This window comes from Pongo pygmaeus, chromosome 21, assembly GCF_028885625.2.
Source record: "Pongo pygmaeus isolate AG05252 chromosome 21, NHGRI_mPonPyg2-v2.0_pri, whole genome shotgun sequence".
Classification (NCBI taxonomy): Eukaryota; Metazoa; Chordata; class Mammalia; order Primates; family Hominidae; genus Pongo; species Pongo pygmaeus.
Genome location: NC_072394.2, coordinates 3,308,400 through 3,332,805, shown reverse-complemented (window position 1 = coordinate 3,332,805; position 24,406 = coordinate 3,308,400). Strand labels below are relative to the sequence as shown.

Genomic DNA, 24,406 nt, shown 5'->3' with positions numbered 1-24,406 from the left:
TGCCCTCCAGCCTGGGCAACAAAGCTAGACTTGGTCTCTAAGAAAACAAAAACAAAAGCAAAAACAAGGAAGATGTTTATATGGCAGTGTGACCTGACCATTCATTCAAAGAATATTTACCTACTATGTGCCAGTACTATTCTAGTAACGAACTATAGAAATGATCCCTGAAAGCATAGTCTTTGCCAGTACTATGCTAGTATTGATGGTCCAACCTTTCTCTGTGAGCAGACAGAGAGGGCCCTGTCCACCCAGAGCTATAATCTCTACTAGCTCCCTTCTCTTTTCAGAAGGAGAAACTCTTGGACAAAGAAGTCAAGCATCTTGATCATTCTATGAGATACTCTTTCATACCTATAAAATCATTATTTTTAAAATTTCCATAGCTAAATAGAACTTATATTAAAATAGCTGCTTATTTGAGTCTCAATGTTATAATAATCTTTGAAATTTTTTTTCCTTACTGAGCAAAGAAAAAATGAACGTGAGTCTGACCAAGGCTTCTATTCAATGTGGAGCTGCCACCTGATATGGTTTGGCTCTATGTCCCCACCCAAATCTCATATTGTAGCTCCCATAATTCCCATGTGTTATGGGAGGGACCTGGTGGGAGATGACTGAATTATGGGGGTGGGTCTTTCCTGTGTTGTTCTTGTGATAGTGAATAATTCTCACAAGATCTAATAGTATTATAATGGGGAGTTTCCCTGCACAAGCTCTCTTTGCCTGCCGCCATCCACGTCAGATGTGACTTGCTCCTCCTTGCGTTCTGCCATGATTATGAGGCTTCCCCAGCCATGTGAAACTATGAGTTCAATTAAACCTCACAGTTTGGGTATAAATTGCACAGTCTTGGCTATGTCTTTATCAGCAGTGTGAAAACGGACTAATACACCGCCTCGAGTACGGAACTAGATAAATAAATTAAGCTACATTCATACAATAAAGTAATATGAAGCCATGAAAAAGCATTAAAAAGCATGACATGAAAAATCACCATGACATAATGCTAAGTAAAAGAAGCAAATTGAAAACTATATGGATTTGGATCTTTGTGTGTGTGTGTGTGTGTGTGTGTGTGTGTGTGTGTGAATCCCATTGGGGTAATAATCAGGAAAATTGACAAAAATGTTGACAATTATTTTATTTCTTATTTCACTGCTAAAATATTTTGCTTATTTGTCACTTCTTGTTTAGTAGAAAAATGCAACATTTTTTGGGAAAGCTAAATTATTTATTTTTCAAAAAAAAATGACCCTATGTAAAGTCCAAATATTGGAGGAAGACAGATGGCACTACCACAACTGACAGTAGGGATACTTCCTGACACTGCAATTACTCCTGGCACATATACTTCACCTAGGCAACCACAGAAAGCAGAACATTCAAGTGTGGCTCCCAGATAGCTGGGAGAGCACATAGTGCTGGTAGAAATCATTCAAGGAGAGACAATGAGTTCCCTCAAGCTGTAGCAGGATATAAAAAACTGTAATACTTGTTTATATTTGAAGTGTATATAGATTTCCTAGTCAATTCAGCTATTGTACAGAAAAAGGCTTTGATTAAAAACAATATTTTAGGTGCATTATCTTGTTGTTCCGCCTTACAGTTTCATGAGGTAAGAGATATTTTTATCTCCATTGAACAGGTGAGAAAATTGACATTCAGGTGGTCATGCAGTGACTTGGTGGAGGAGCAGTGGCCTGAAATGAGGACATATGACCCTAGACCCACCACTCAACACCTGATTGCTTGTCCTGGTGGGCTCGTCCATTCATAGCTGATCAGTATCTGCCCAGAGCTTGCAGTCTGAAACACAACTTTTTAACTTTCTGGGGCTGAACTCAGTTTGATGGTACTAACGTTGGTTTGGGGTCCTGAAATGACTGCTGGTGGGACAGACATGAGGACTGTAAGAAGAACGCGAGCCATTAAGTTTGATGTAAAGAAAGAGGTGAATGGATGTGATTAGAACATGTGGGAGATATGGGAAAGGGGAGAAAAGACAGGAAGCAAAGCAAAGTGAAGCAAAGCAAGGCTCTACAGAGGATAACGCATATGGTGACTGTGAAATAAATGAGGAAATCTCTTTGTGAAGCTGCTAAAAAGGAGGAAGAAGAAAGAAGACAAAATGGTGGGTCAAGCACATCTGTGGCTGAGAAGCAAAAACTCCTTAACATTACAACAAAATCCCTGCTCACTGAGCTGTGAGTGTTTAGTAGAATGTGATGCTAGAGCTGAATACCCAGAGTGATTGGGGACCCTCAGGTAAATCCCTAAGAATTTCCACGCCTCACCAAAGTCACTTTTAAAATTAAAACCTCACCCCAATGGTATAGATGAAACACAGGTTTAACCAGTGGCAGTTGATGAAAAACAGATAAATGAATTAGAACAGATTCCCTGACCCTGTAGTTCTTCTCTGGAGCAAGAGTCCTTACCTGGGGTTTACAGACCCCCAAGCTGTTCATTGAGAGATATCATAGAGCACAAGCACATGAATGGGGTGGAGGAAGTTCCATCTTTATTTTCACTCACTTCCGACTAAAGCAACCAGTACCTTCTACCGTGGATGAAGGGAGGGAATCACAGGGGTGATTTCCACAGGAACTATGACTTTGTCACCAACAGATAATACACTCAACTTGATGACCAAGCTGTAAAGAGCTCACTGTATTTCCCATTTCAAATAACAGAAATTGTAGGCTTACTCTAAAACGCATTTGGAGCAATGATACACACTCTAAAACTGTTTCTTCAATTTGACCATATAACAAGTCACCTGGAAATCCTATTAAAATGCAAATTTTGACTTAGCAGGTCTGAAGTGGGGCCTGAGACTCTGCATGTCTAACACACTCCTAGGTGATTCAGGGCCCACACTTCACACTTTGAGTAGCCAGACTGTAGAGTTATTTAGATGTAGAGCTCTAGGGACACAGAGCTCTACATCTTTTTTTTTTTTTTTTTTTTTTTTTTTTTTTTTTTTTGCACAGAATAGAGTCTACAGAGCTTGGTGTGCATTTTACATCTCCTATGATGATATGAACAATTACATAAAAAATATCCTCTAGGTGCTTATCAATTGATAGAGTTAGGCAAATAGTTACATCTGTGCTTTCATATCCATTTTTTCCTGCTTTTATTATTTCATTTCTTAGTACTGTTTATTATACACATCTCTTAAGTGTGTGTGGTGATCGTGTTTTATTCATTTTCATCTCCAGTGTCTATCAGAATGTTGTGCAAATACTAAGTTTTCAATAAACATTTGACAGGGAGTTTACGGATGCCGTGCTTTCTTTCTTAATTCTTGAACTGTGGATGTGGCATTTGAAATGCATAATCCTTAACCAAAGCACGTTGGTATTTAATCCCCAAAGCAATTTTGGGAGATGAAATACTGTCGGCTTAATTTTCCTCATCACCCAAATACTTCTTTTAACCTGGGGCTTACTTCTTTTTTAATTACACTTCGGCTTGTCTAATTTAGCCTGGGAGGCCTGTTCATTATTTAGAACCACCAGCAAAGATAGAACTAACACTTCTGGGTGCCTTTCAGTCAAAAGATTTCCTGTCAGAACAATCTCTGATTATTACAAATGGAGCCAGTAGGAAGCTTTGGCACACACGTCGCAGCTAAAGGCAGGTAGTAAAAATTGTAAATGCTCCCAAATGGCCATAAAATAAACATTGTGTGGTTCTAATTCCAAGATATTCAGGCTTTAGTCTTCCTAACAAGGCTGGGATAGGTGTGTGTAACAGGCACTGGGGCTTTATCTGAAACCCAAATCCACAATCACAGCGGTGCAAGGGTGAGCACTTTGGGTGAGCGGCTTACATTTGGCCTGAAAGGGCCAGGCTGACTTGGGCATGTATTTTTGTCCCTCTGAACAGTTTCCAAAACTTTTACAATGTGTACTCACATTCTTTCTTAGGGAGAAGGAAGTGGAAGGGCATATGGTAGAGTTGCCACCTCTAGTAGGATTTCTACCACCTCCCTAGCTCCTCAAGCGCAATTTTCCCACCTACAAGCTCAGCTGGTTTTCCCCAATTCCCAACCAACCTTCTCCTCCAGGAGAAAAGCTCCTGAGCTGCTTTCCACACCCTCATCAGTGGGATTCCATATGGTGCCTCATGCTCAGGCATTGTTCCTGGGATGTTTAGGTTTTGCATGACTTTCTTGTGACTTCAGCACCCTATTTCTGCAGCTCAAATCTCCCCAAGAGGCCTTCTTGGGATGTTTTGGCTTCTGTTTTCATCTGTACTCTGAATTCCTCTTTCAGGAATCTCCCATGAGTATTAGGATTCCCTCTCACTCTGCCACCTCTCTTCTGAATTGCCATGTGTCTTTCCTTGGGGAATGGTCTTGCCCAAGGGTTGGGGCCCTGGGGAAACTCCAGCTGATTATAGTCGGTGATATGGTTTGGCTGTGTCCCACCCAAATCTCATCTTGAATTCCCACATGTTGTGGGCGGGACCTGGTGGGAGGTAACTGAATCATGGGGGCAAGTCTTTCCCATGCTGTTCTCATGATAGTGAGTCTCAGGTGATCTGATGGTTTTAAAAAGAGAAATGTCCCTGCACAAGCACTCTTTCTTTGCCTGCTGCCATCCATGTAAGACATGACTTGTCTTCTGCCATGACTGTGAGGCTTCCCCAGTCACGGTGAAGTTTAAGTCCAGTTAAACCTCCTTCAAATTGCGCAGTCTTAGGTATGTCTTTATTAGAAGCATGAAAATGGACTAATATTGGGGTGTCCAGGCTTCTTTTTTTTTTTTTTTTTTTTGAGATGGAGTCTTGCTCTGTCACCCAGGCTGAAGTGTAATGGCATGATCTCGGCTCACTGCAACCGCCACCTCCTGGGTTCAAGCGATTCTCATACCTCAGCCTCCAGAGTAGCTGGGATTACAGGCACCCACCACCATGCCTGGCTAATTTTTCTATTTTTAGTAGAGACATGGTTTCACTATGTTTCCCAGGCTGGTCTTGAACTCCTGAACTCAGGTGATCCACCTGCCTCGGCATCCCAAAGTGCTGGGATCACAGGTGTGAGCCACCACACCCAGCTGGGATGTCCAGACTTCTAAGCAACATTCACCCTGTTAGTAAACTTGAGTCATCTCCTGGAGACCCCAGGACTCCTTAACCCCTTGGGCTGCTGTTGGCCTGAACTTTGGGACGGCTCCTTCCTAGGAGACCACTTCCCGTAATGTACTGGGAAGCACAGCCCTAGAATGGTCCTTGTGGAAGTTTCTTCAGATCACATCAACCCTCTGCTCAAAAGCTTCCAACAGCTCCCACTTCACTCCTAGTGAAAACATAGAGGCCTAAAGACCCCAAAAGATCTGTCTCCCACCTCAAAAGTCCCATCTCTCTGACCTGATGCCCTATAATCCTCTTCAGACAGAGCCACCCTGCTGTTCCCCCAACACTCAGGCCCATTTCCAGCCCAGAGTCTTTGCATGCCAATCCTTCTGCCTGGAGGAATCCTCCTCCCTGTGTTGGCTGTTGTCAGTTCTTCACCTCTTAACTCAGATGTTGCCTTCTGCATAAACCTTTCCATGCCTACTCTATTTAAAATTGCCAAGCATCCTCATCATCATTCCCCAAACCACCCCTCCTTATTCCCCCATTTCTGTTATTGTTTTCCTCCTAAGCCCTTATTACTACCTAACATACTACATATTTTACCAACTTATTTTGTTTATGGTCTGACTCATCCTTCTACAATATAAGCTCCATAAAGCCTAGGATTGTTATTTTTATTTACTACTGTTTAAAAATATTTAACAAGCAGGTGTCTAATAAGCATTTGTTTCAAGGAATGAATGAATGGCTGAATGCCTAATTTATTAGGATTTCTTTTTAAGGTGATGAAAATGCTCTAAAATTGATTCTGGTGGTGGTTGTACATATCTATGAATATACAAAAACCATTGAACTGCACACTTTAAAATGAGTGAATTGTATGACTGGGAAATAAAGCTGTTTAAAGAGAGACAGGCATGGCATTCCAGGTATCATAATGAAGAAGTTTGCTGTGTGTTCTCTGTGTGAGCAGGACACCAGAGCAACTCCCTTCATTATGATGACATTGGCTTGAAATCTGAATTAGCAGAGGCATCTACACAATGGTTATAAACCAGGGGCCCTAGAACCCAAGGACCAAGGTTCAAATCCCAACTGTACCACCTTCTAGTTGTGGATTCTTGGAAAAGTCACTAAATTTTGCTATATAAATTTTTTATCTGCAAAATGGGGATGACAATAGTACCAAACTCTAATGGTTATTGTGAGAATTAAATAGGCTGTTTCCTGTAAATGACTCAGCACAGAATATAGCCCCATGGTGAATGTTTAATATGCGACCACTATTTTAATTTTTATTATGTTCTGGAGTACTGGGGATGAGTTGCTGGAGAAAGTCAGATGGCAGTTGTTGTAGCTGGGTCTCAAAGCCATTATTGCCTGTTAAAATTTACTTTGACTTTCTCAGATCTGTCAAGGCAATCCCTCCCTATGCCCGATCCAACCCCTGCCCAGCCATTCTTTCACTGCTTTGATCTTATTTCAGTAGTTCACAAATAAAGCAACCCCTCGAAATCATGTGGGGCTTGTTAAAAAGCAAATCCTGAGCCTCACATTTAGGTATTGGGCAGTAGTTCTTGAAGTCTGGTCCTGGGATCAGAAATATGAAAACACCAGCCCTACGAGAGATCTGTTGAAAATTTAAGGTAGGCCCTAAAAAACCTCTTCTAACAAGCTCTCCAGGTGATGCTGATTCATGCTCAAGTTGAGAATAACTGGCCTAGTTAGAATTTGATTTTCAATAAGCAATTCATGCGATTTTGATCTACTCATTGCATACAGTCACTGGGGACTGTTGTACTAGAACAACAGAATTACACTGAATCACCTATTATACAGTGATGGCTAAATCATCTATAGGCTTCCAACCTTACAAGCTGAAGCAGCTCAGAATTCTCTTATGTGCACAGATCCTCAGCAAAGAAATGGACAGTTTATACAAATATCTCTTTAAACCCTTTCTTCTGGATACACTACCTTAATTTCTATCAAGCTTACTTATTTCTTTGGTTTTGGCATAAGCTTGTTTTCAAGGATATTTTATTGCTAAATTTATTTAATCTATCTGTCACAAATATTTATTGTGTCCCTACTATGTATCAAGGAATCAACAAAAATGTAGAGAATGTCTCAATTCATGAGAAAACATTTTGGAAGATAAAACTGATTATTAATGGTGAGGATGGCATTTCCTTTCACAGGGAGCCTTATGAATTGGGTAGCTAACATTCCATGTTGGCCATTTAGGTACTGACTTTTCTAAATATAGGAGAGTGGGCTGAATAATTTTTAAAAAATTCTTACAAAGCCCAGTGCTACCAAAAAAAAAAAAAAGGGAAAATTAATTGGCAACATGTTCTTAATTTCTTAAACAAAGATAAATGTTTTCTATTTGCTTATGAGATTTCAAAGATTCCCAAAAGCAATTATAAACTCAACATAAGTTAGTGAAAATAAAAATGATAAAATATAGCCTTACTGGCAGAAGACAGAGAAGCTTGGTAAAGATGCTAAGATAGTGGGGCTTATAAAAATAGTAGTGTGATGGACACTGTGTCACCTAAACAATCTCTCAAGTTGGTGCCAGTCACACCCGCCCTTGTCTCCTTTTAGTTATACAAAAGTATCCAAAGTTTTCTATAAGAGAGTTCCAGTTGCACAAACATAAATCATGTTTCTCAGGCTTACCAGTTTAATATGTTCTCGCTTCTGGTATTTTTCACTATAATACTGTTCTTGCCGAAGATTAAGCAGCTGCTGCTGTTGTTTGTCCTTCAAGTCTATTAACTTTTGGGTCATTTCAGCATCCAGGGCAGCGAGGTCTTGCTCAATCGTTGATGAACCATGATCAGGGCTGCTGGGTTCCGATCTGCAAAGACACAGAGCTTGACTCACAAAACAGGCCATAACAAGGTGGAGGGAAGGTTGTTCACCAGAATTCCTCCTAGAGAAAGGTCTCTGTTTGGAAATACATATTTTCATAAGCCATTTGGGGTAGACGGTGAGACCCCAAGGACAAGCTTAGCAACAGAGTGTCTCCAATCCCAGAGACTGAATGGAATTCATGGTGCTCTAGAAAGAGGCAGGGGCAGAAAGAAAAGCAAAGAGGCTGGGGGCCCTAGGCATGGCAGAGGTGAGAATAATAATCTCCCTTTGGGAAAAACAGTGTCTAATAAAAAATTTTCAGGTTTTAATCTTTTTTGTTATTTTAAAATGTGACAAGTGTAATGGCATTCCCAGTTACCTTTCCCATATGAAAACTTCAGAGGACACTGCATTGAGTAGACTTTGTTAGAGGAAGCTAAAGATGTGCCCTGTTTAGCATCGGGGTGATGATTATAAATGGAGAGCATGTGTAGATGCCGTGTGCAGATAACCCTCCTGGCTGACATCTGAGTTCTGTTTCTTAACAATTTTATTGTTGTTGTTGAGACAGAGTCTTGCTCTGTTGCCCAAGCTGGAGTGTAGAGGCATGATCTCGGCTCACTGCAACCTCCACCTCCCACATTTGAGTGATTCTCCTGCCTCAGCCTTCTGAGTAATTGGAACTATAGGCATGTGCCACCATGCCTGGCTAATTTTTGTATTTTTAGTAGAGATGAAGTTTCACCATGTTGGCTAGCATGGTCTCAAACTCTTGACCTCAAGTGATCTGCCCATCTCAGCCTCCCAGAGTGCTGGAATTACAGACATGAGCCACCGTGCCCAGCCTCTTAACAAGATTTTTAACAACAAAGACACACAGTGAAAATAAGGCTCTTTGGAGGCTTCACCAACTTCACTGATATCTTTACCCAAATGGCACTTTACACACAAAGCTTACAAGGGGAAAGAGATGCATTAGTTCATTCTAAAATATTTCGAATGCTTCCTCTTAGCAGTATGACTTTCTCTGCATTGTTCTTAGAGAATTATACAGATATTTAGAAGGTTAGGATGAATGTCAAAATAAATTAAAGCAATTATCATTAATTTATGGTGTGATTCCTTCCAATTTTGTACTCCATATTATCACCTGTAGGAAACAATGGAAAGAAAGACAGAGTATTGGGAACAGGGTACAAAGAGTAGGTATGCTCTTTTCATTTATATGGAATCCCTTCCTGAAAGACTACCTAAGACATTCAACACATCAGACTCTGCCTCCATATTTTTCACTTGTGGTCCAATAGGCCAGGTAAAGTTTCTTAGAATCAGCTGTCAGTAATTCTGGTTGCTTTTTCTTTGAATTGGGCCAGCACCAGTGGCATCACATGGGGAAGGGAGTTGGTTGAAGCTGGTGTTAGAATCAGATTTTGTCAAATAAGGGATGCAGAATTTTCTCAAGTTTCTTTTTGCATTTTTATGTGCAATGCCAAATGAGGATGGACATTCTATAAGGCTCCTCACTGCAGTGTTGAGGGAACATTTCCTTTTGGCGTGACACAGTTAACATTGAATTATCTTTTTCTTTTCTTTTATTTCTTTTTCTTTTTTTTTCTTTTTGAGACGGAGTTTCGCTCTTGTAGCCCAGGCTAGAGTGCAATGGCACGATCTTAGCTCACCACAACTTCTGCCTTCCAGGTTCAAGCAATTCTCCTACCTCAGCCTCCGTAGCTGGGATTACAGGCATGCACCACCATGCCTGGCTAATTTTTTTTATTTTTAGTAGAGACAGGGTTTCTCCATGTTGGTCAGGCTGGTCTCAAACTCCCAACCTCAGGTGATCCACCCACCTCGGCCTCCCAAAGTGCTGGGATTACAGGTGTGAGCCACCACGCCCGGCCTGAATGATCTTATATAGCAGGAAGTCATTGTAGCCAGGGCATAAAGGCATTTCTTCAATCAGTTCCAACCACTCCAGCAGAGGTAGCTATCATTGCCCACCATCCCCCCATATGCCAGGCACACTCGTATCCGAGTAAGTCGGTATACCCATCTCCAGCTTACATTTGAGGAAACCATGGCTCTGTGAGATAATTGGCCAAGGACACAGCATGGAGGTGCAGTAGTGCAACTTGCCCAAGGTCAAAAATTACAGGGGCAGAAAGGCAACAACTGTGCTCTTAAGAGCAACACAGCATGACTGCATGCCATGTCTGGACCAAAACTATTTTTGAGTAACCTGTTCTTCACATTATGTAGAAAGCTCACTTGAGATGATGAATATTAAAGAAATTGGTGTGATTCATTCCAATTTTGTACTCTATATTATCATCTGTAGGAAACAGGGAAAGACAGAGTATTAGGAACAGGCCTGGCATGCTGGCGGCTCAGGACTGTAATCCCAGCACTTTTGGGGGCCGAGGAGGTGCGCAGATCACTTGAACCCAGAAGTTCAAAGTCAGCCTGGGTAGTGAGACGCCATCTCTAAAAAAAAAAAAAAAAAAATTAGCTGGGCCTAGTGGCATGCGACTAGTTCCAGCTACCTGGGAGTCTGTGGCAGGAGGATTGATTGAGCCCAGGAGGTCGAGACTGCAGTGAGCTGTGATCATGCCACTGCACTCCAGCCTGAGCAAAAGAGCAAGACCCTGTCGAAAGGAAGGAAGGAAGGAAGGAAGGAAACAAATTCAATGTACGTAATGCCCATCCATTCATTTATCTGAGGTGTTTTCAGGATTTTATTGCATATAAAGAGAGATGGAAGACAGGTAGACATAATCAGACCCACTGGCTTTGCCACTTGAAGAAAAGCTCCTCATGACGTATCTTTAGATACTATGTACTAAGAGATTTTTTGGTTTTGTTTTGTTTTGAAGGACTATACAAGAAAAAAACAAGTGAACAACGTCTCTGCATCTTCTATAAAAACAAAGTTGAAGGCATTATCCTTTCTGCTGCTTGTATAAGATCCATGAAATTAAATCTCTGGCAATTTAATACTAGGAAAATGCTTGTCTCTCTTGGAAGAGTCAGCAAGTTTCCCTTAATCAGATAAGGAGAATTATCAAACCCATATTCCTTTTCTCAGAAGCTAAGAGCTGAATTCAGTGTTCAAGGACAGAGATGACATTAAATGACTGGTGCTGTCCGGTAGAAACAGAATGAGAACCACATATGTGATTCCCTTCACATATGTAATTTCAAACTATTAATAGTCACTTTAAAAAGTAAAAATAAATGAGTGAAATTAATTTTAATATTTTATTTAACTTAATACATCCAAAATATCATTTCAACATGTAATTAAAATAAAATCAACAGATATGTTGTAGCTATTTTACATTCTTCTTTAAAAAAGTGAAGTCTTAGACATCTGGTGTATATTTTATAGTTATAACACAACTCACGAGCAATATTTCAAGGACTCAAGAGCCACTGGTAGGTAGCTAGTGGCTCCTGTATTGGGCAGCAGGTCTAGATAATTTGTCCAAAGCTTAGTCTATGCATGTGTGTTGTTTCTCTATTTTCATGGGATTTTTACATACAAATCTTCTATGATGTTACCTTCAATATTCTACTGGAAGTTTGCAGGATATGACTTATAAGTAAATACAAAAATGAATAAACAAATATGTACAGTGAAAGGAAAATAAATCTTGGGGCCCCAAATCACTAAGCTAAAGGGAAAAGTCAAGCTGGGAATGGCTTAGGGCCAACCTGCCTCCCATTCTATTCAAAGTCATGCCTCTGCTCACTGAGATAAATGCATATCTGATTGTCTCCTTCCAAGAGGCTAATCAGAAACTCAGAAGAATGCAACCATTTGTCTCTTATCTACCTATGACCTGGAAACCCCCTCCCAGCTTCCCATCTTCCTTCGAGTTGTCCCGCCTTTCCAGATAGAACCAGTGTTCATCTTGCATAGGTTGAGTGACGTCTCATGTCTCCTTAGAATGTATAAAATCAAACTGCTCTGACCACCTTGGGCACATGTTGTCTGGACCTCCTGAGGCTGTCACAGGCGCACGTCCTGAACCTTGGAAAAATGAACTTACTAAATAAACTTGTTAAATTAACTGTCTCAGATTTTCAGGGTTCATAGTACATATGACTAAAGTAGAAATTCAGGAGAAGTTTTAGGCCAAGCTTTGCTTGAACTGGCTGTGTAACTACAGGTAAATGGTAATACCTTTAGCTTTCAGCTTCCTCCTTGAAAAAGTGACAGATATCACCTAGATGGCCTTTAAGGATGTTCCAGGCTTAAGAAATGATGATTTTGGCCAGGTGCAGTGGCTCAAACCTGTAATCCCAGCACTTTGGGAGGGCGAGGCAGGCGGATCACGAGGTCAGGAGATCGAGACCATCCTGGCTAACACAGTGAAACCCCGTCTCTACTAAAAATACAAAAAATTAGCTGGGCGTGGTGGCGGGCGCCTGTAGTCCCAGCTACTCAGGATGCTGAGGCTGGAGAATGGCGTGAACCCAGGAGGCGGAGCTTGCAGTGAGCCGAGATCGCGCCACTGCACTCTAGCCTGGGTGACAGAGCGAGACTCCGTCTCAAAAAAAAAAAAAAAAGAAATGATGATTTTATTACTTTTTAAAGCCCAAGTATTAGGTTTTGATAGTGCTTTCAATTTAAGCATGTGTTAAATCATATGTCACAATATAAATCTAAAAAATGCATCTTATCTCTATGACTTGGCATCAAAAGAAGAGTATCCAGTAAAGGAAGGATGTAATAGTTTGTCTTATACTTTGCTCATTGACAGGTCACTTACATACTTACACAGTTTCAGGGTAACTTATAAAGTTTTCAGTTAAAGAATGAAATTTTATTTCTCAGTGGCAATTATTATCAGTCAAGCTTTTGAGATAATCTTTACTGAGAAAGCTGATGGCAATGATTCCAAAAAAGTTTTGAGTAAATGTACAACCAATTCTACATAAGATTTCCTAGAGCTGTGGAGATAGTTGGTTGGATTATCTTTGGCGATACATTGTCCATTGGTTAGCCAACACACGAAAAATAGGCTATCTGATAAGAGTAATTTATATACTATAGTATAGAAAATTAAGTGGAGCAATAATTTAAACTTAAAAGGCTTTTTTTCACTTCTCTTGATGCTACAATTCATTAAAATGCTATATATATATTGAAATAGAACTAAGGGATACTTTTGCTTTTGAAAGTTGTAAATCTTCTAAACAATACATTTTTTTTAAAAACCACAAATAACATTTTATTTTAAAAATAAAATGTTACTTTAAAATTTTTATTTTAAAAATGTTATGAGTTGATGTTTAAAGATACTTAAGAAAATGTCTTACACAATGCTCTGTTAGTGCTCACTAAATATCTGAAATTAAAAATATTCTTGACAGCTAAATAAGCCCTGAGGAAGACAAGAGCTGTCTGTGACCTCAAAAGACAACAACAAAATTTAAATTCACTGCATTTATTTCCATTTCCCTAATTATTCAACTTTGAAGAAAATATTTTTATGTAAAAATTAATGCTGTTGATTAGACAACTTCATGTTGCAAAACATTATTTATTGTCAAGAAGTTCATACTATATACCTGCAAAAGATATTCAAAGAAATTTCAGGAATCTAAATTTAGAAGAGAAATCTCATAACATTTGGGATAGTTAATGAGGGAATTTATTTGGGCATAGTTATTTCACGCATCTGTTTGTTTTGTTGTGTAGAGATAGAAGATTGTAAGTATAGGGACCAGAAGCAGTCACAGGTCTACAGAGATGCAGATTCCAGATCTCCTATGTTATCGGACACAAGTAGTATCTCATGGGGCACCATGCCATGACCTCACTGTCACTATAGCCTTGTGTGTTGCATGTGCCCCTGGCCAGGTTACTTGGCCTCAATGAGTTTTAGGTCCTCTCTTATCCAATGTGGGTGATGCCTGTACCTACTTCACAGTGCTGCTGTGGGAAATATATGGAATAGTACATAGAAGTGATTAGCACATGTACTGGGTTAAATAACATCCCCGTAAACTTCAGGTTCTGCCCAGAACCTCAGCCTGTGATCTAATTTGGAAAGAGGTTGTTGCAAATGTAATAGAATGAGGTCATAGTGGATTAGGGTGGACCTGAATCTAATGCCTGGTGTCTGTCATTAGAAGAGGGAAATTTGGACCAAGACACACCCACGCAGGGAGAATTCATGTGATAATGGAGGTAGAGACTGGAGTGATATGTCTGTCAGCCAAGGAATGCCAAAGATTGCCAGCAATCACCAGAAGTTAGAAGAAACAAAAAAAATAGTTTCTTCCCCTAGACTTTTCAGAGCGTGCATAGTCCACTAACACCTTGATTTTGTTTTTTTGTTTTGTTTTGTTTTGTCTTGAGACAGAGTCCTTCTCTGTTGCCCAGGCTGGAGTGCAGTGGCACCATCTCAGCTCACTGCAACCTCCATCTCCTGGTTCAAGCAATCCTCCTACCTCAGCCTCCCAAGTAGCTGGGATTACAGGTGTGCGCCACCATGCCTGGCTAATTTTTGTATCTTTAGTAGAGATGGGGTTTCACCATGTTGCCCAGCCTGGTCTCAAACTCCTGGCCTCAAGTGATCCTCCCACCTTAGCCTCCCAAAGTGCTGGGATTACAGGCGTGAGCCATTGCGCCCAGCCAACACCTTGATTTTGAATTCTTAGCCTCCAAAACTGTGAGAAAACACATTTTTATTGTTTTAAGCCATCCAGTTTGCTGTACTTTTTACAGCAATCCTAGGAAACTGATATGACACATATGCCCAGTACTTTGTTGACACTCAGTGAAATGCTATTCCAGAACTGGGAACAGCCCTCAACAGGGTTCAAGAGAGGAAGCCCCCTGTGGTCCACCAGACCCTGTGTCCACAAAGTCCCATGATAAGCTATGATGCGCAGTCCACATGTGGGGTTCTGAGAGCAGATGACACTCTGAAATCCACACGGCATCCTCACATTTGGAAGCAGGTCTTTGTTGGAGTTTAGAGGCAGCGTCTGCATTGTTCACACAAGAGTCTTGCAATTGAAGAAGGGCCCTGAGCCCAGAGAATCCTAACTACCCTATCTCATCATGGTGGGAACTCGGCAGAAAGTACAGGTTTTCATGTGAAGTGCTGGGAGATGGCAGCTGGGAAGGGAGGCAGGGATTAGACCAAAGAAGGCCTTTCAGCCACCCTTCAATTTCTAGGATGCTCCTGAATGATTATAGACCAGGGCCCATCATTGGAAAGTCTGTGGACCAGCAGCATCAGCAAACCTTAGGAGCTCGTTAGAAGCTCAGAAGCTCAGTCCCTACCGAAGAAGCCCCTGAGGCAGAAACTCTAGGGTCAGGGCCCTAGGGTCTGTGTTTAGCAAATGCTGCAAGTGATTCATATGCACACTGAAATTTGAGATGCACTGATCTAGTCTAGATAATGGAGTGTCATGAACACATTTGGTGTGGGTAACAGCATGAGTTTCATTCTCTAAAGGACACCTGGGAATTGCAGAGACATACAAGCAGGCTTCTCTCTTCCAGGCCTCTGACCCCATATTCTACGCTCTTTTTAAAACAAATCAAGAATTCATCCCCTTCTCTCCATGTCTATCAGCGTCATCCTAGACCAAACCACCATCATTACTCAGCTGGACTCATGAAAAAGTTTCCTAACTGGTCTCCTGCTTTCACTCTGAGTCCTTGATCTTCACCATTCAGAGTGTTGTCCATGGAACTGCAGAATCAGCATCACCTCGTGCTGCTCAGGCCCCAATTCAGACATGGAGTCAGAACCTGCACCTAACAAGATCCCCGGTGACTCATGTCCATTTGAGATGCACAGCTTGAGGGTCCCTCTTCCACACAGCAGCTAGAGTCATTGCTCTGAGACTCTCAAATTTCACCATATCAATTTCTTTCTTCAGTAGAATCTTATTGCACATTCAATACATTTTGAACTGTTGCTTGCTCCAGCTCTAAAGAATCTAGCAGTGGGATTCCCTCCTGTTTCTGTGATCTCATCCTGTTTCACTCCTCTCATGGTTTACAATGTTTCACCCACTTTGCCAGCTTTACTGTTCCTGGAACAAGCACATTTTTTTCCTGCCTGAGGGCCTTTGCACTTGCTGTTTCCTCAGCCTGGAGTAAGTCTCCCTAGTTCTTTCCATAGCTGACCAGGCTTTATTCTTTCTGTGCCACCTTATTGCACATCAACATGTCAGAAGGGATCTCCTATCTCTAGTCATTCTCTATCCCATGGTCCTGTTTATTTCTTTCCTTGATAGTCCTCATCACAGCCTGAGATGATGCTGTGTGTTTGTTGTTTATTGTTTAGGTTTCCCACATTACCATGTTACTATTTGAGATGATTGGGTAGGTCACGTTTATTGCTGTGTGCCCAGGGCACAGTAGGCACTCAAAAAATATTAATTAAGTGAATGTGTGAGAGATGCTTCTCATCATCAGGGTTTGGGTATATGGGGCTGTGGGAACCCAGGCCCAAATTAGAGTCACCTGTGTAGGGCATTATGGATTTCAGACAGGGTAGCAAAGGATAGTAAGCTTCTCTTTTCTATAAGACCAGTTGTGGCCGAGCGTGGTGGCTCATGCCTGTAATCCCAGCACTTTGGGAGGCTGAGGCAGGCAGATCGCTCGAGGCTAGGAGTTCAAGACCAGCTGGGCAACCTGGTGAAACCCCATCTCTACTGAAAATACAAAAATTAGCCAGGTGTAGTGGCGTAATCCCAGCTTCTTAGGAGGCTGAGGCACAAGAATCACTTAAACTCTGGAGGCAGAAGTTGCAGTGAGCCGAGATGATGTCACTGCACTCCAGTCTGGGTGACAGGGCAAGACTCTGTCTCAAAAAAAAAAAAAAAACCAGCTGCCTCTCCAACTAGGTTCTAGGTACTCCAGGCAAAGTCTCATACCCATGAGATTGGCAGCTGTAACATAGGAAGTTAGTTAATTGGAATTGGGATCGCAGGCTAGACTCACAGGAGGACTTCCTGCATATTTATTCTCAGAATTTGGTTAAATAAAAAAATTCAATTCACAAGCAAATCTGGGCTAAGGTACCTCAAAAGCTGTGGAGAACGGAGGAGGTTAGGTGGTTTTCCTGCCATGGTACAGGTCCAAAAATATGATATAAAACATTAAAAATCCATGTTAACAACTCTTCATGCTATGAAACAAACTAAAAATATTCATTGAACTTACTTTTTCTTACTGTCCTTTTTGGCAGACTTTTCCAAGGCTGCTCTCCTTCTCAAGTAGTCATTCTGAATTTCATTATACTTGGTAGTGTGTTCTTTGATAAGGTCAGTGGTTTTCTTGTGGTGTCTCTTAACCAGGTCTTTCATTTCTTTGTAGTGTTTCTTTTGAAGTTTCACAAACGATTTCTGTTGCTTTAGTTCTTCGATGGTCTGTGCTTCCACTTCTGCAACAAATGAATATGAAAGCTAAGGGAATGGGAGGGCTGAACATCCAGATGGAAAGAAGAGCGGCCACCTTCTTAGGAAGAAATGGTGGATCTTGTCCAGCTGGAGTTTAAGAGCAAAGCTTGATGTCAGCTCTATCTGGGTTCCAGTCTGGCTCTATCACTTGCTAACTTTGAGACTGTGTTACTAAACTTCTCAGAGACCCAATTGCTTCATTTGAATACATATATTTTTAGTTTGGGTTCCCTAGAAGCAGAATGCAAGATGGGGATTCAGGTGCACGTGCTTTACTGAGGTACTCTCAGAGTAGGGGAGCCAGGGAAGCAGACGGGGCTGGGGAAAGAGCTGAGCAAGGGTGTGGTCTCAGAAGGATGGAGTCTGGTCTCCACCTGATCCCATGGGGAAGCGCTGGAGTGTGAATTGTACCACTGAGCTGGTCTCATCTTGAGGCAAGAAGGCGAGCTTCTTGCATATTTGGAACATTCAGTGCAGGGAGGCATAACCATCTGGAGACGGGGCTTCCTTTTGGTTGAGGGCAATTTTTCAGAGAAGGAGAAGTTATGAGCTGTTAACAGCCAACCCTCACCACCAGCCAGGAGACGGGTGCACCAGCTGTACAAGGAATCTGGGCAGGGCACCAACAGCATTGCTATAAGGATTATAATACTTCTATAACTTTATAGGGTTGTTAAGATGATGAAATAAAAGAACTCATGGAAAGTATTTAACTCAGTTTCTGGCACTGTGCCTGTGGAGGCTTAGAAAATAACTGCAGGTTCTACAGCACCATTTCTTAAAGGTATCATTTACAGTATGAACATCGTAAGTTGGTACATTTATCATAAAAGCATATAGCAGTAAAGTGTATTGAGGGAAGATCTCTTAATATAATTTGCACAAAGTCACCAGAGGCTTACCAGCAGCCCACATTACTATATTATTATGATGATTATTATTATTTTCTTTTTTGAGACAGAGTCTTGCTCTGTTGTGCAGGCTGGAGTGCAGTGGCGTGATCTCAGCTCACTGCAACCTCCACCTAGCGGATTCAATTGATTCTCATGTCTCAGCCTCCCAAGTAGCTGGGATTACAAGCATGCACCAACACGCCCAGATAATTATTTTCTATTTTTTATGGAGACAGGGTTTCGCCACGTTGGCCAGCCTGGTCTCAAACTCCCAGCCTCAAGTGATCTGCCCTCCTCGGCTTCCCAAAGTGCTGGGATTTCCAGGCATGAGTCACCATGCCTGGCTGATTTTTTTATCCCATGCTGAGAAAACTTTTAATGTGATAGAGTCTGACCTTAAAACATTCTTGGCCAAGCACAGTGGCTCATGCCTGTAATCCCAGCACTTTGGGAGGCTGAGGCAGGATCACCCGAGGTCAGGAATTCGAGACTAGCCTGGCCAACATGGTGAAATCCCGTCTCTACTAAAAATACAAAAATTAGGCCAGGTGCAGTGGCTCATGCCTGTAATCCCAGCACTTTGGGAGGCCAAGGTGGGTGGATCATCTGAGGTCAGGAGTTCGAGACCAGCCTGGCCAACATGGCAAAACTCCCGTCTCTACTAAAAACGCAAAAATCAGCTGGGCATGGTGGCACAGGCCTATAATCCCAGCTGCTCAAGGGGCTGAGGCAGGAGAATTGCTTGAACCTGGGAAGCAGAGGTTGCAGTGAGCCAAGATTGCGCCACTGTACTCCAGCCTGGGTGGCAGAGTGAGACTCTGTCTCTAAATAATTAAATAAATAAATACATAAATAAACAAATAAATAAATAAATAAAAATGCAAAAGTTAGCCAGGCGTGGTGGCAGGCGCCTGTAATCCCAGCTACTCGGGAGGCTGAGGCAGGAGAATCACTTGAACCCAGGAGATGGAGTTTGCAATGAGCCGCGATCACACCATTGCACTCCAGCCTGGGCGACAGAGTGAGACTCCGTCTCAAAACAAAACAAAACTAATCTGTATTTTACTGATATATTCAATCAATTCTAGAATGTGCGTTTAAAAAATATGTTAACATTTCTGAAATCAAGATGCATCTTATGGTTAGTGGGGTATGACGGTTGGTCAGTGCTTTTCTTTTTTAGCAATACATGAACATAGAATGCTTTACAACTGATGGTAACTTCAGTGAATGATCATTTATATGGACCTAGATCAAGTCATAGTTCACATGTTTCCATGCTTTGAATTGAATGTCCTGCTTCTGGGAACAAAAAATGTTACCATAAATATTTAAAACTATCAAGAGATTCAGAAATAATATATTCTGTGAATAACAAGAGACCTGAATAGAAAATAAGATGTCTAGTGAATAAACATTGAAACTAGAATAATAAGTATGTTATTAAATGTTAAGGTCTTTAAGCAATAGAAATATGTTTCCTTTTCTTATACTGTGTCTATTCTCCTGACATTCGATTTCTTTTGAGAATGAGGCCATGGAGAAAACCAGGTATATTTATTTAATGGTTTCCTTCAGGCCCAAATTGACTCATTATGGTTGCATAATAAGTTATTACATTAAGAATTTATAATCCCAAGGAATTGCTGCATTCTTGGTGGCAGATGCAATTCTATTTCTTTAAAAGTGGTTTACAGCATATCAGCTATAGGCAGTTTGGAAATAAGGCTCTAGATGTTCTAACCTATGATTAGAAATAAATCCACATAAACTATTATTTTTAAAAAGTCTGTAGATGAGAGGCTGTTCCTTAGAATATGCTCTTAAGTATAAAGGTAATGCTCACTTATATAAAGACACAAATATCATTTATAAATAAGCCACCAAGATATAATCACAGCTAATGTATTGGTACAGACCATTGCCTTTTGTCCATTCATTTACATTATTTTAAATAACATTCTAGGAACACTTCTGTCTCTTGTTGCATGCATTAATATGGTATTGTTTCCCATGAAACTAAATCTTTTTTTTTTTTTTTTTTTTGAGACAGAGTTTTGCGCTTGTTGCCCAGGCTGGAGTGCAATAGTGCAGTCTTGGCTCACCGCAACCTCCGCCTCCTGGGTCCAAGCGAATTTCCTGCTTCAGCTTCCTGAGTAGCTGGGATTATAGGTGCGTGCCACCACAGCGGCTAATTTTGTGATTTTTAGTAGAGATGGGGTTTCTCCATGTCGGTCAGGTTGGTCTCGAACTCCCGACCTCAGGTGATCCGCCCCCTTGGCCTCCCCAAGTACTGGGATTACAGGCGTGAGCCAGCACACCCAGCCTAGAGCTAAATCTTTTAAAAACATGTTTTGTTGGGAGGGGCACAGTGGCTCACGCCTGTAATCCCAAAACTTTGGGAGGCCGAGGCGGGTGGATCACCTGAGGTCAGGAGTTCGAGACCAGCCTGGCCAACGTGGCGAATCACCGTCTCTACTAAAAATACAAAATTAACCGGGTGTGGTGGCGCATGCTTGTAATCCCAGCTATTTGGGAGGCTGAGGCAGGAGAATTGCTTGAACCCGGGAGGTGGAGGTTGCGGTCAGCTGAGATTGCACCACTGCGCTCCAGCCTGGGTGACAGAGACTTCATCTCAAAAACCAAACCAAACCAAACCATGTTTTGTTTGCTTTTAATACTTTCCCCAAGTAATTTTTCTATGCACATTTTATACATTTCTTGATGAAATGCAAATATACACATCAAAGTGCATAAATCATAAAAGTATAGCCTTGTAAATTTTCCCAAAGTCAGTGTGCTTCAATATCCATCACTTAGGTCTAAGTTAGAATTTTGCCAGTATCCCAGAAGCCTTCCTTTTTGGTTCCTGTCTCCCACCAAGTATAATCCAAATCCAGGTTTCCACAGCACAAATTAGTTTTGTCTTTGAAGTTGGTGTATATGGAATCCTACAGAACATGTTCTTTTATGTCTGGCTTTTTTCCTCAACATTATGCTTGAGTTTTATCCATGTTGTGTGTGACTTTAGTTTATTTATTCCTGCAGTTGCCTCCTGTTCTATGCTAGGAATTTATCACAATTTATTTACCTACCTTACGGCTGATGGACATTGGCTTGTTTCTAGATTTGGCCCTTACCAGTGGTGCTGCTTTTGGTGAACGTGTGTGTACATTTCTGTTGTATATCGAGCCGAGTGTTATAAATATTTTTAAGATTCCACTACATACTGCTAATTGTACTGCACAAAGCTTGTACCAATTTTAGTTCCACTAGTTTATGTGACTAACCAAATATAAAATAATTCCAAACTGTATCACAGTTCTTAAACACTGTGCATTTTATGCTCACAAATGGATCATATTCTGCATATCTAAAATATAGTTTATTATTGGAAATTTGGGAAGACAGGCATTCTTGTTCACTGGGTTACATTTCCAGCATGAAACTATTCTTTGATGCTGAAATAGCTATCTTGTGAAACTACATTATTTTTATGCCAGTAGGGTTCTAGCTACAAAGTATGGTTACTTCTCTGTGATTATATCATATCATGTAGACTAAACTAAAAGTGTATGTCTCTAGATTTTTTAGAAGAAGAAATATTAATGATGTTGTTTTTCAGATATGAATGGAAATTTCCTCTCCTCTAAATACTTCCACTGTGTAATACTCAGCCGCATAATTCCGTGGGGGGAAAGGGTGGCATTTACCTGTTAAGACACTCTGAATAAGATCTTCTGTTTTGGCAGGTGCCTTTACAGAACCTGTAATATAAAAGGTAAAATAAATAGCCTCTTCAACTTTTTAAATTTTATTCTTCCTGTAAACAAACAAACAAACAAACATATTTGGGCCTTGAATCTAAATCTCTTTTCAGAGAAATGACAAATTGTGTGAGAAAATTCTGTATAAAAATTATTCTTAAAAAGTCTTCATTTGCAGCTTTGAGACAAACCTAATTAAACGTAACATTAGGCCAGGTGCAGTGGCTCATTCCTGTAATCCTGGCACTTTGGGAGGCCGAGGCGGGCGGATCACTTGAGGTCAGGAGTTCAAGACCAGCCTGGCAATATGGTGAAACCCTGTCTCTACTAAAAATACAAAAATTAGCGGAGCATGGTGGCGGGTACTTGTAATCCCTTGTAATCCCAGCTACCTGGTTGGCTGAAGCAGGGGAATCACTTGAAGCCAGGAGGTGGAGTTTGCAGTGGACTGAGATCGTGCCACTGCACTCCAGCCTATGTGGCAGAGTAAGTGAAAGTCTGTCTCCAATGAAAAAAAAAAAAAAAAAAAAGTGATATTATATGCCCCATTTCTAAGGAGAAAAAAGAGAAAAGACATCCACTTGGAAGCAAAACAAATTCAGTTTAGGCAATGCTATTGCCATCTTCTGGCTAAATAAGGAATGACAAGTGGCCTTTTAAAAGTCAAATGTTGGGAGGCCAAGGCAGGTGGATCACCCGAGGTCAGGAGATCGAGACCAGCCTGACCAACATGGTGAAACCCCATCTCTACTAAAAATACAAAATTAGCTGGGTGTGGTGGTGCACGCCTGTAATCCCAGCTACTCAGGAGGCTGAGGCAGGAGAATCGCTTGAACCCAGGAGGCAGAGGTTGCAGTGAGCCGAGATCACACCATTGCACTCCAGCCTGGGCAACAGAAGCCAAACTCTGTCTCAAAATAAAATAAAGTACAACAAAAATAAAAGTCAAATGTTGACCACTAGGCAGTAATAACTCTTACAGGAAAGACCCATTGGTGAATGTTAAAATCAGTAAGTAAAAGTTTAAGGAAGAACAGGATATTTGCATAGTCTCAAAGTAGCTCTCCCAATCTACCTAAGAGGGGAAAATAATAACTTTCAGTGGAGAAACCACCTTAACCAAGTGATCCCATATAATCAGTGATGAGACCCAGCAACATCACGTATCCGTGATGTGATGCACTGAGAAGGGCGAGTATCACTTGCGTGGTGCTCTTGTCAAAATGCATGCCCTCAATCTAATCATGGGGAAACATCGGACCAACCCAGACTGAGGGATGTTCTACAAAATAACTGACCAGAGTTCTTCCAAAGTACCAAGGTTATGAAAGACGGGAAAGACTGTGGGATGCCATAGATTAAAGGAGACTAAAGAATCATGACAATAAAATACAATTTGGGATCCTGCGTTGGAATCTCAAACAGTAAAAGGACATTAGTGGAAAGCAGGTTAGTCCAAATAAAGTGTGCAGTTCAGGTCAGAGTATCGTGCCAATGTTAATTTCCTGGTTTTGATGATTGTCCCATGATCCTGTGAGATATTAACTTTAGGGGAAGAAGAGGCTATTTTTGCAATGTATTCTGTGCCATTTAAAAAATGTTTTCTGTAAGTTAAATTATTCCAAAATATCAAGTTAAAAAAATTAAATGTGAAAATGCTAAATTCTCTTTTACTTTCAGGAGCATATGACTATTTACTCACACATTTAAATGATGGATTTATATTTCAGAAGCACTCAAGATGTTTGTATTTGGTATATAAAACTCTTTATTTGAAAATTTACTTCTTGTTTATAAAGTCATCTTCTTACTATTATTGACTTTGGCAGCTTTTTTTTTTTTTTTTGAGATGGAGCCTCGCTCTGTCACTCAGGCTAGAGTGCAGTGGTGCGATCTCAGCTTACTGCAACCTCTGCCTCCCGGGTTCAAGTGATTCTCCTGCCTCAGACTCCTGAGTTGCTGGAACTACAGGCATGCACCACCATGCCAGGCTAACTTACATATTTTTAGTAGAGATAGGGGTTTCACCATGTTGGCCAGGTTGGTCCTGAACTGCTGACCTCAAGTGATCCGCCTGCCTCAACCTTCCAAAGTACTGGGATTATGGGCATGAGCCACCATGCCTAGCCAGCAACCTTTTAAAAAGCAGTTGAAGCATGTCTGATGCAAATTAAATATAATTTTTTTTTAAATTCTCATTCTCTCCCATGAGAAATACCCTTCCACCCTAAATAAAAGATCTGGATCTATTGGCACCCTGACCTAGTATGACAAAGAAAGGAGCTCCTTTCCACACCTTCATGGAAGGAAATTCTGTTCCCTTTTGTTTACTTTATTAACCAATTCAACAAGAAA

The 24,406-nt window shown here is 41.0% G+C and overlaps 1 protein-coding gene across 5 annotated transcripts in view; it reads right to left on the bottom strand.

The window, feature by feature from the left end:
- The window catches only part of PLCB1 (phospholipase C beta 1), a 749,553-nt gene that overhangs the window by 103,187 nt on the left and 621,960 nt on the right, over nucleotides 1-24,406 (bottom strand). For all 5 annotated transcript variants that reach the window (XM_054468236.2, XM_063659059.1, XM_063659060.1 and 2 more), the window contains 3 exons: nucleotides 21,998-22,051; nucleotides 17,156-17,375; nucleotides 7,780-7,960 (listed from right to left, as the gene is read on the bottom strand). In XM_054468236.2, coding sequence (XP_054324211.1) covers nucleotides 7,780-7,960; nucleotides 17,156-17,375; nucleotides 21,998-22,051 — 455 coding nt within the window. The remainder of the gene's footprint in view (nucleotides 1-7,779; nucleotides 7,961-17,155; nucleotides 17,376-21,997; nucleotides 22,052-24,406) is intronic.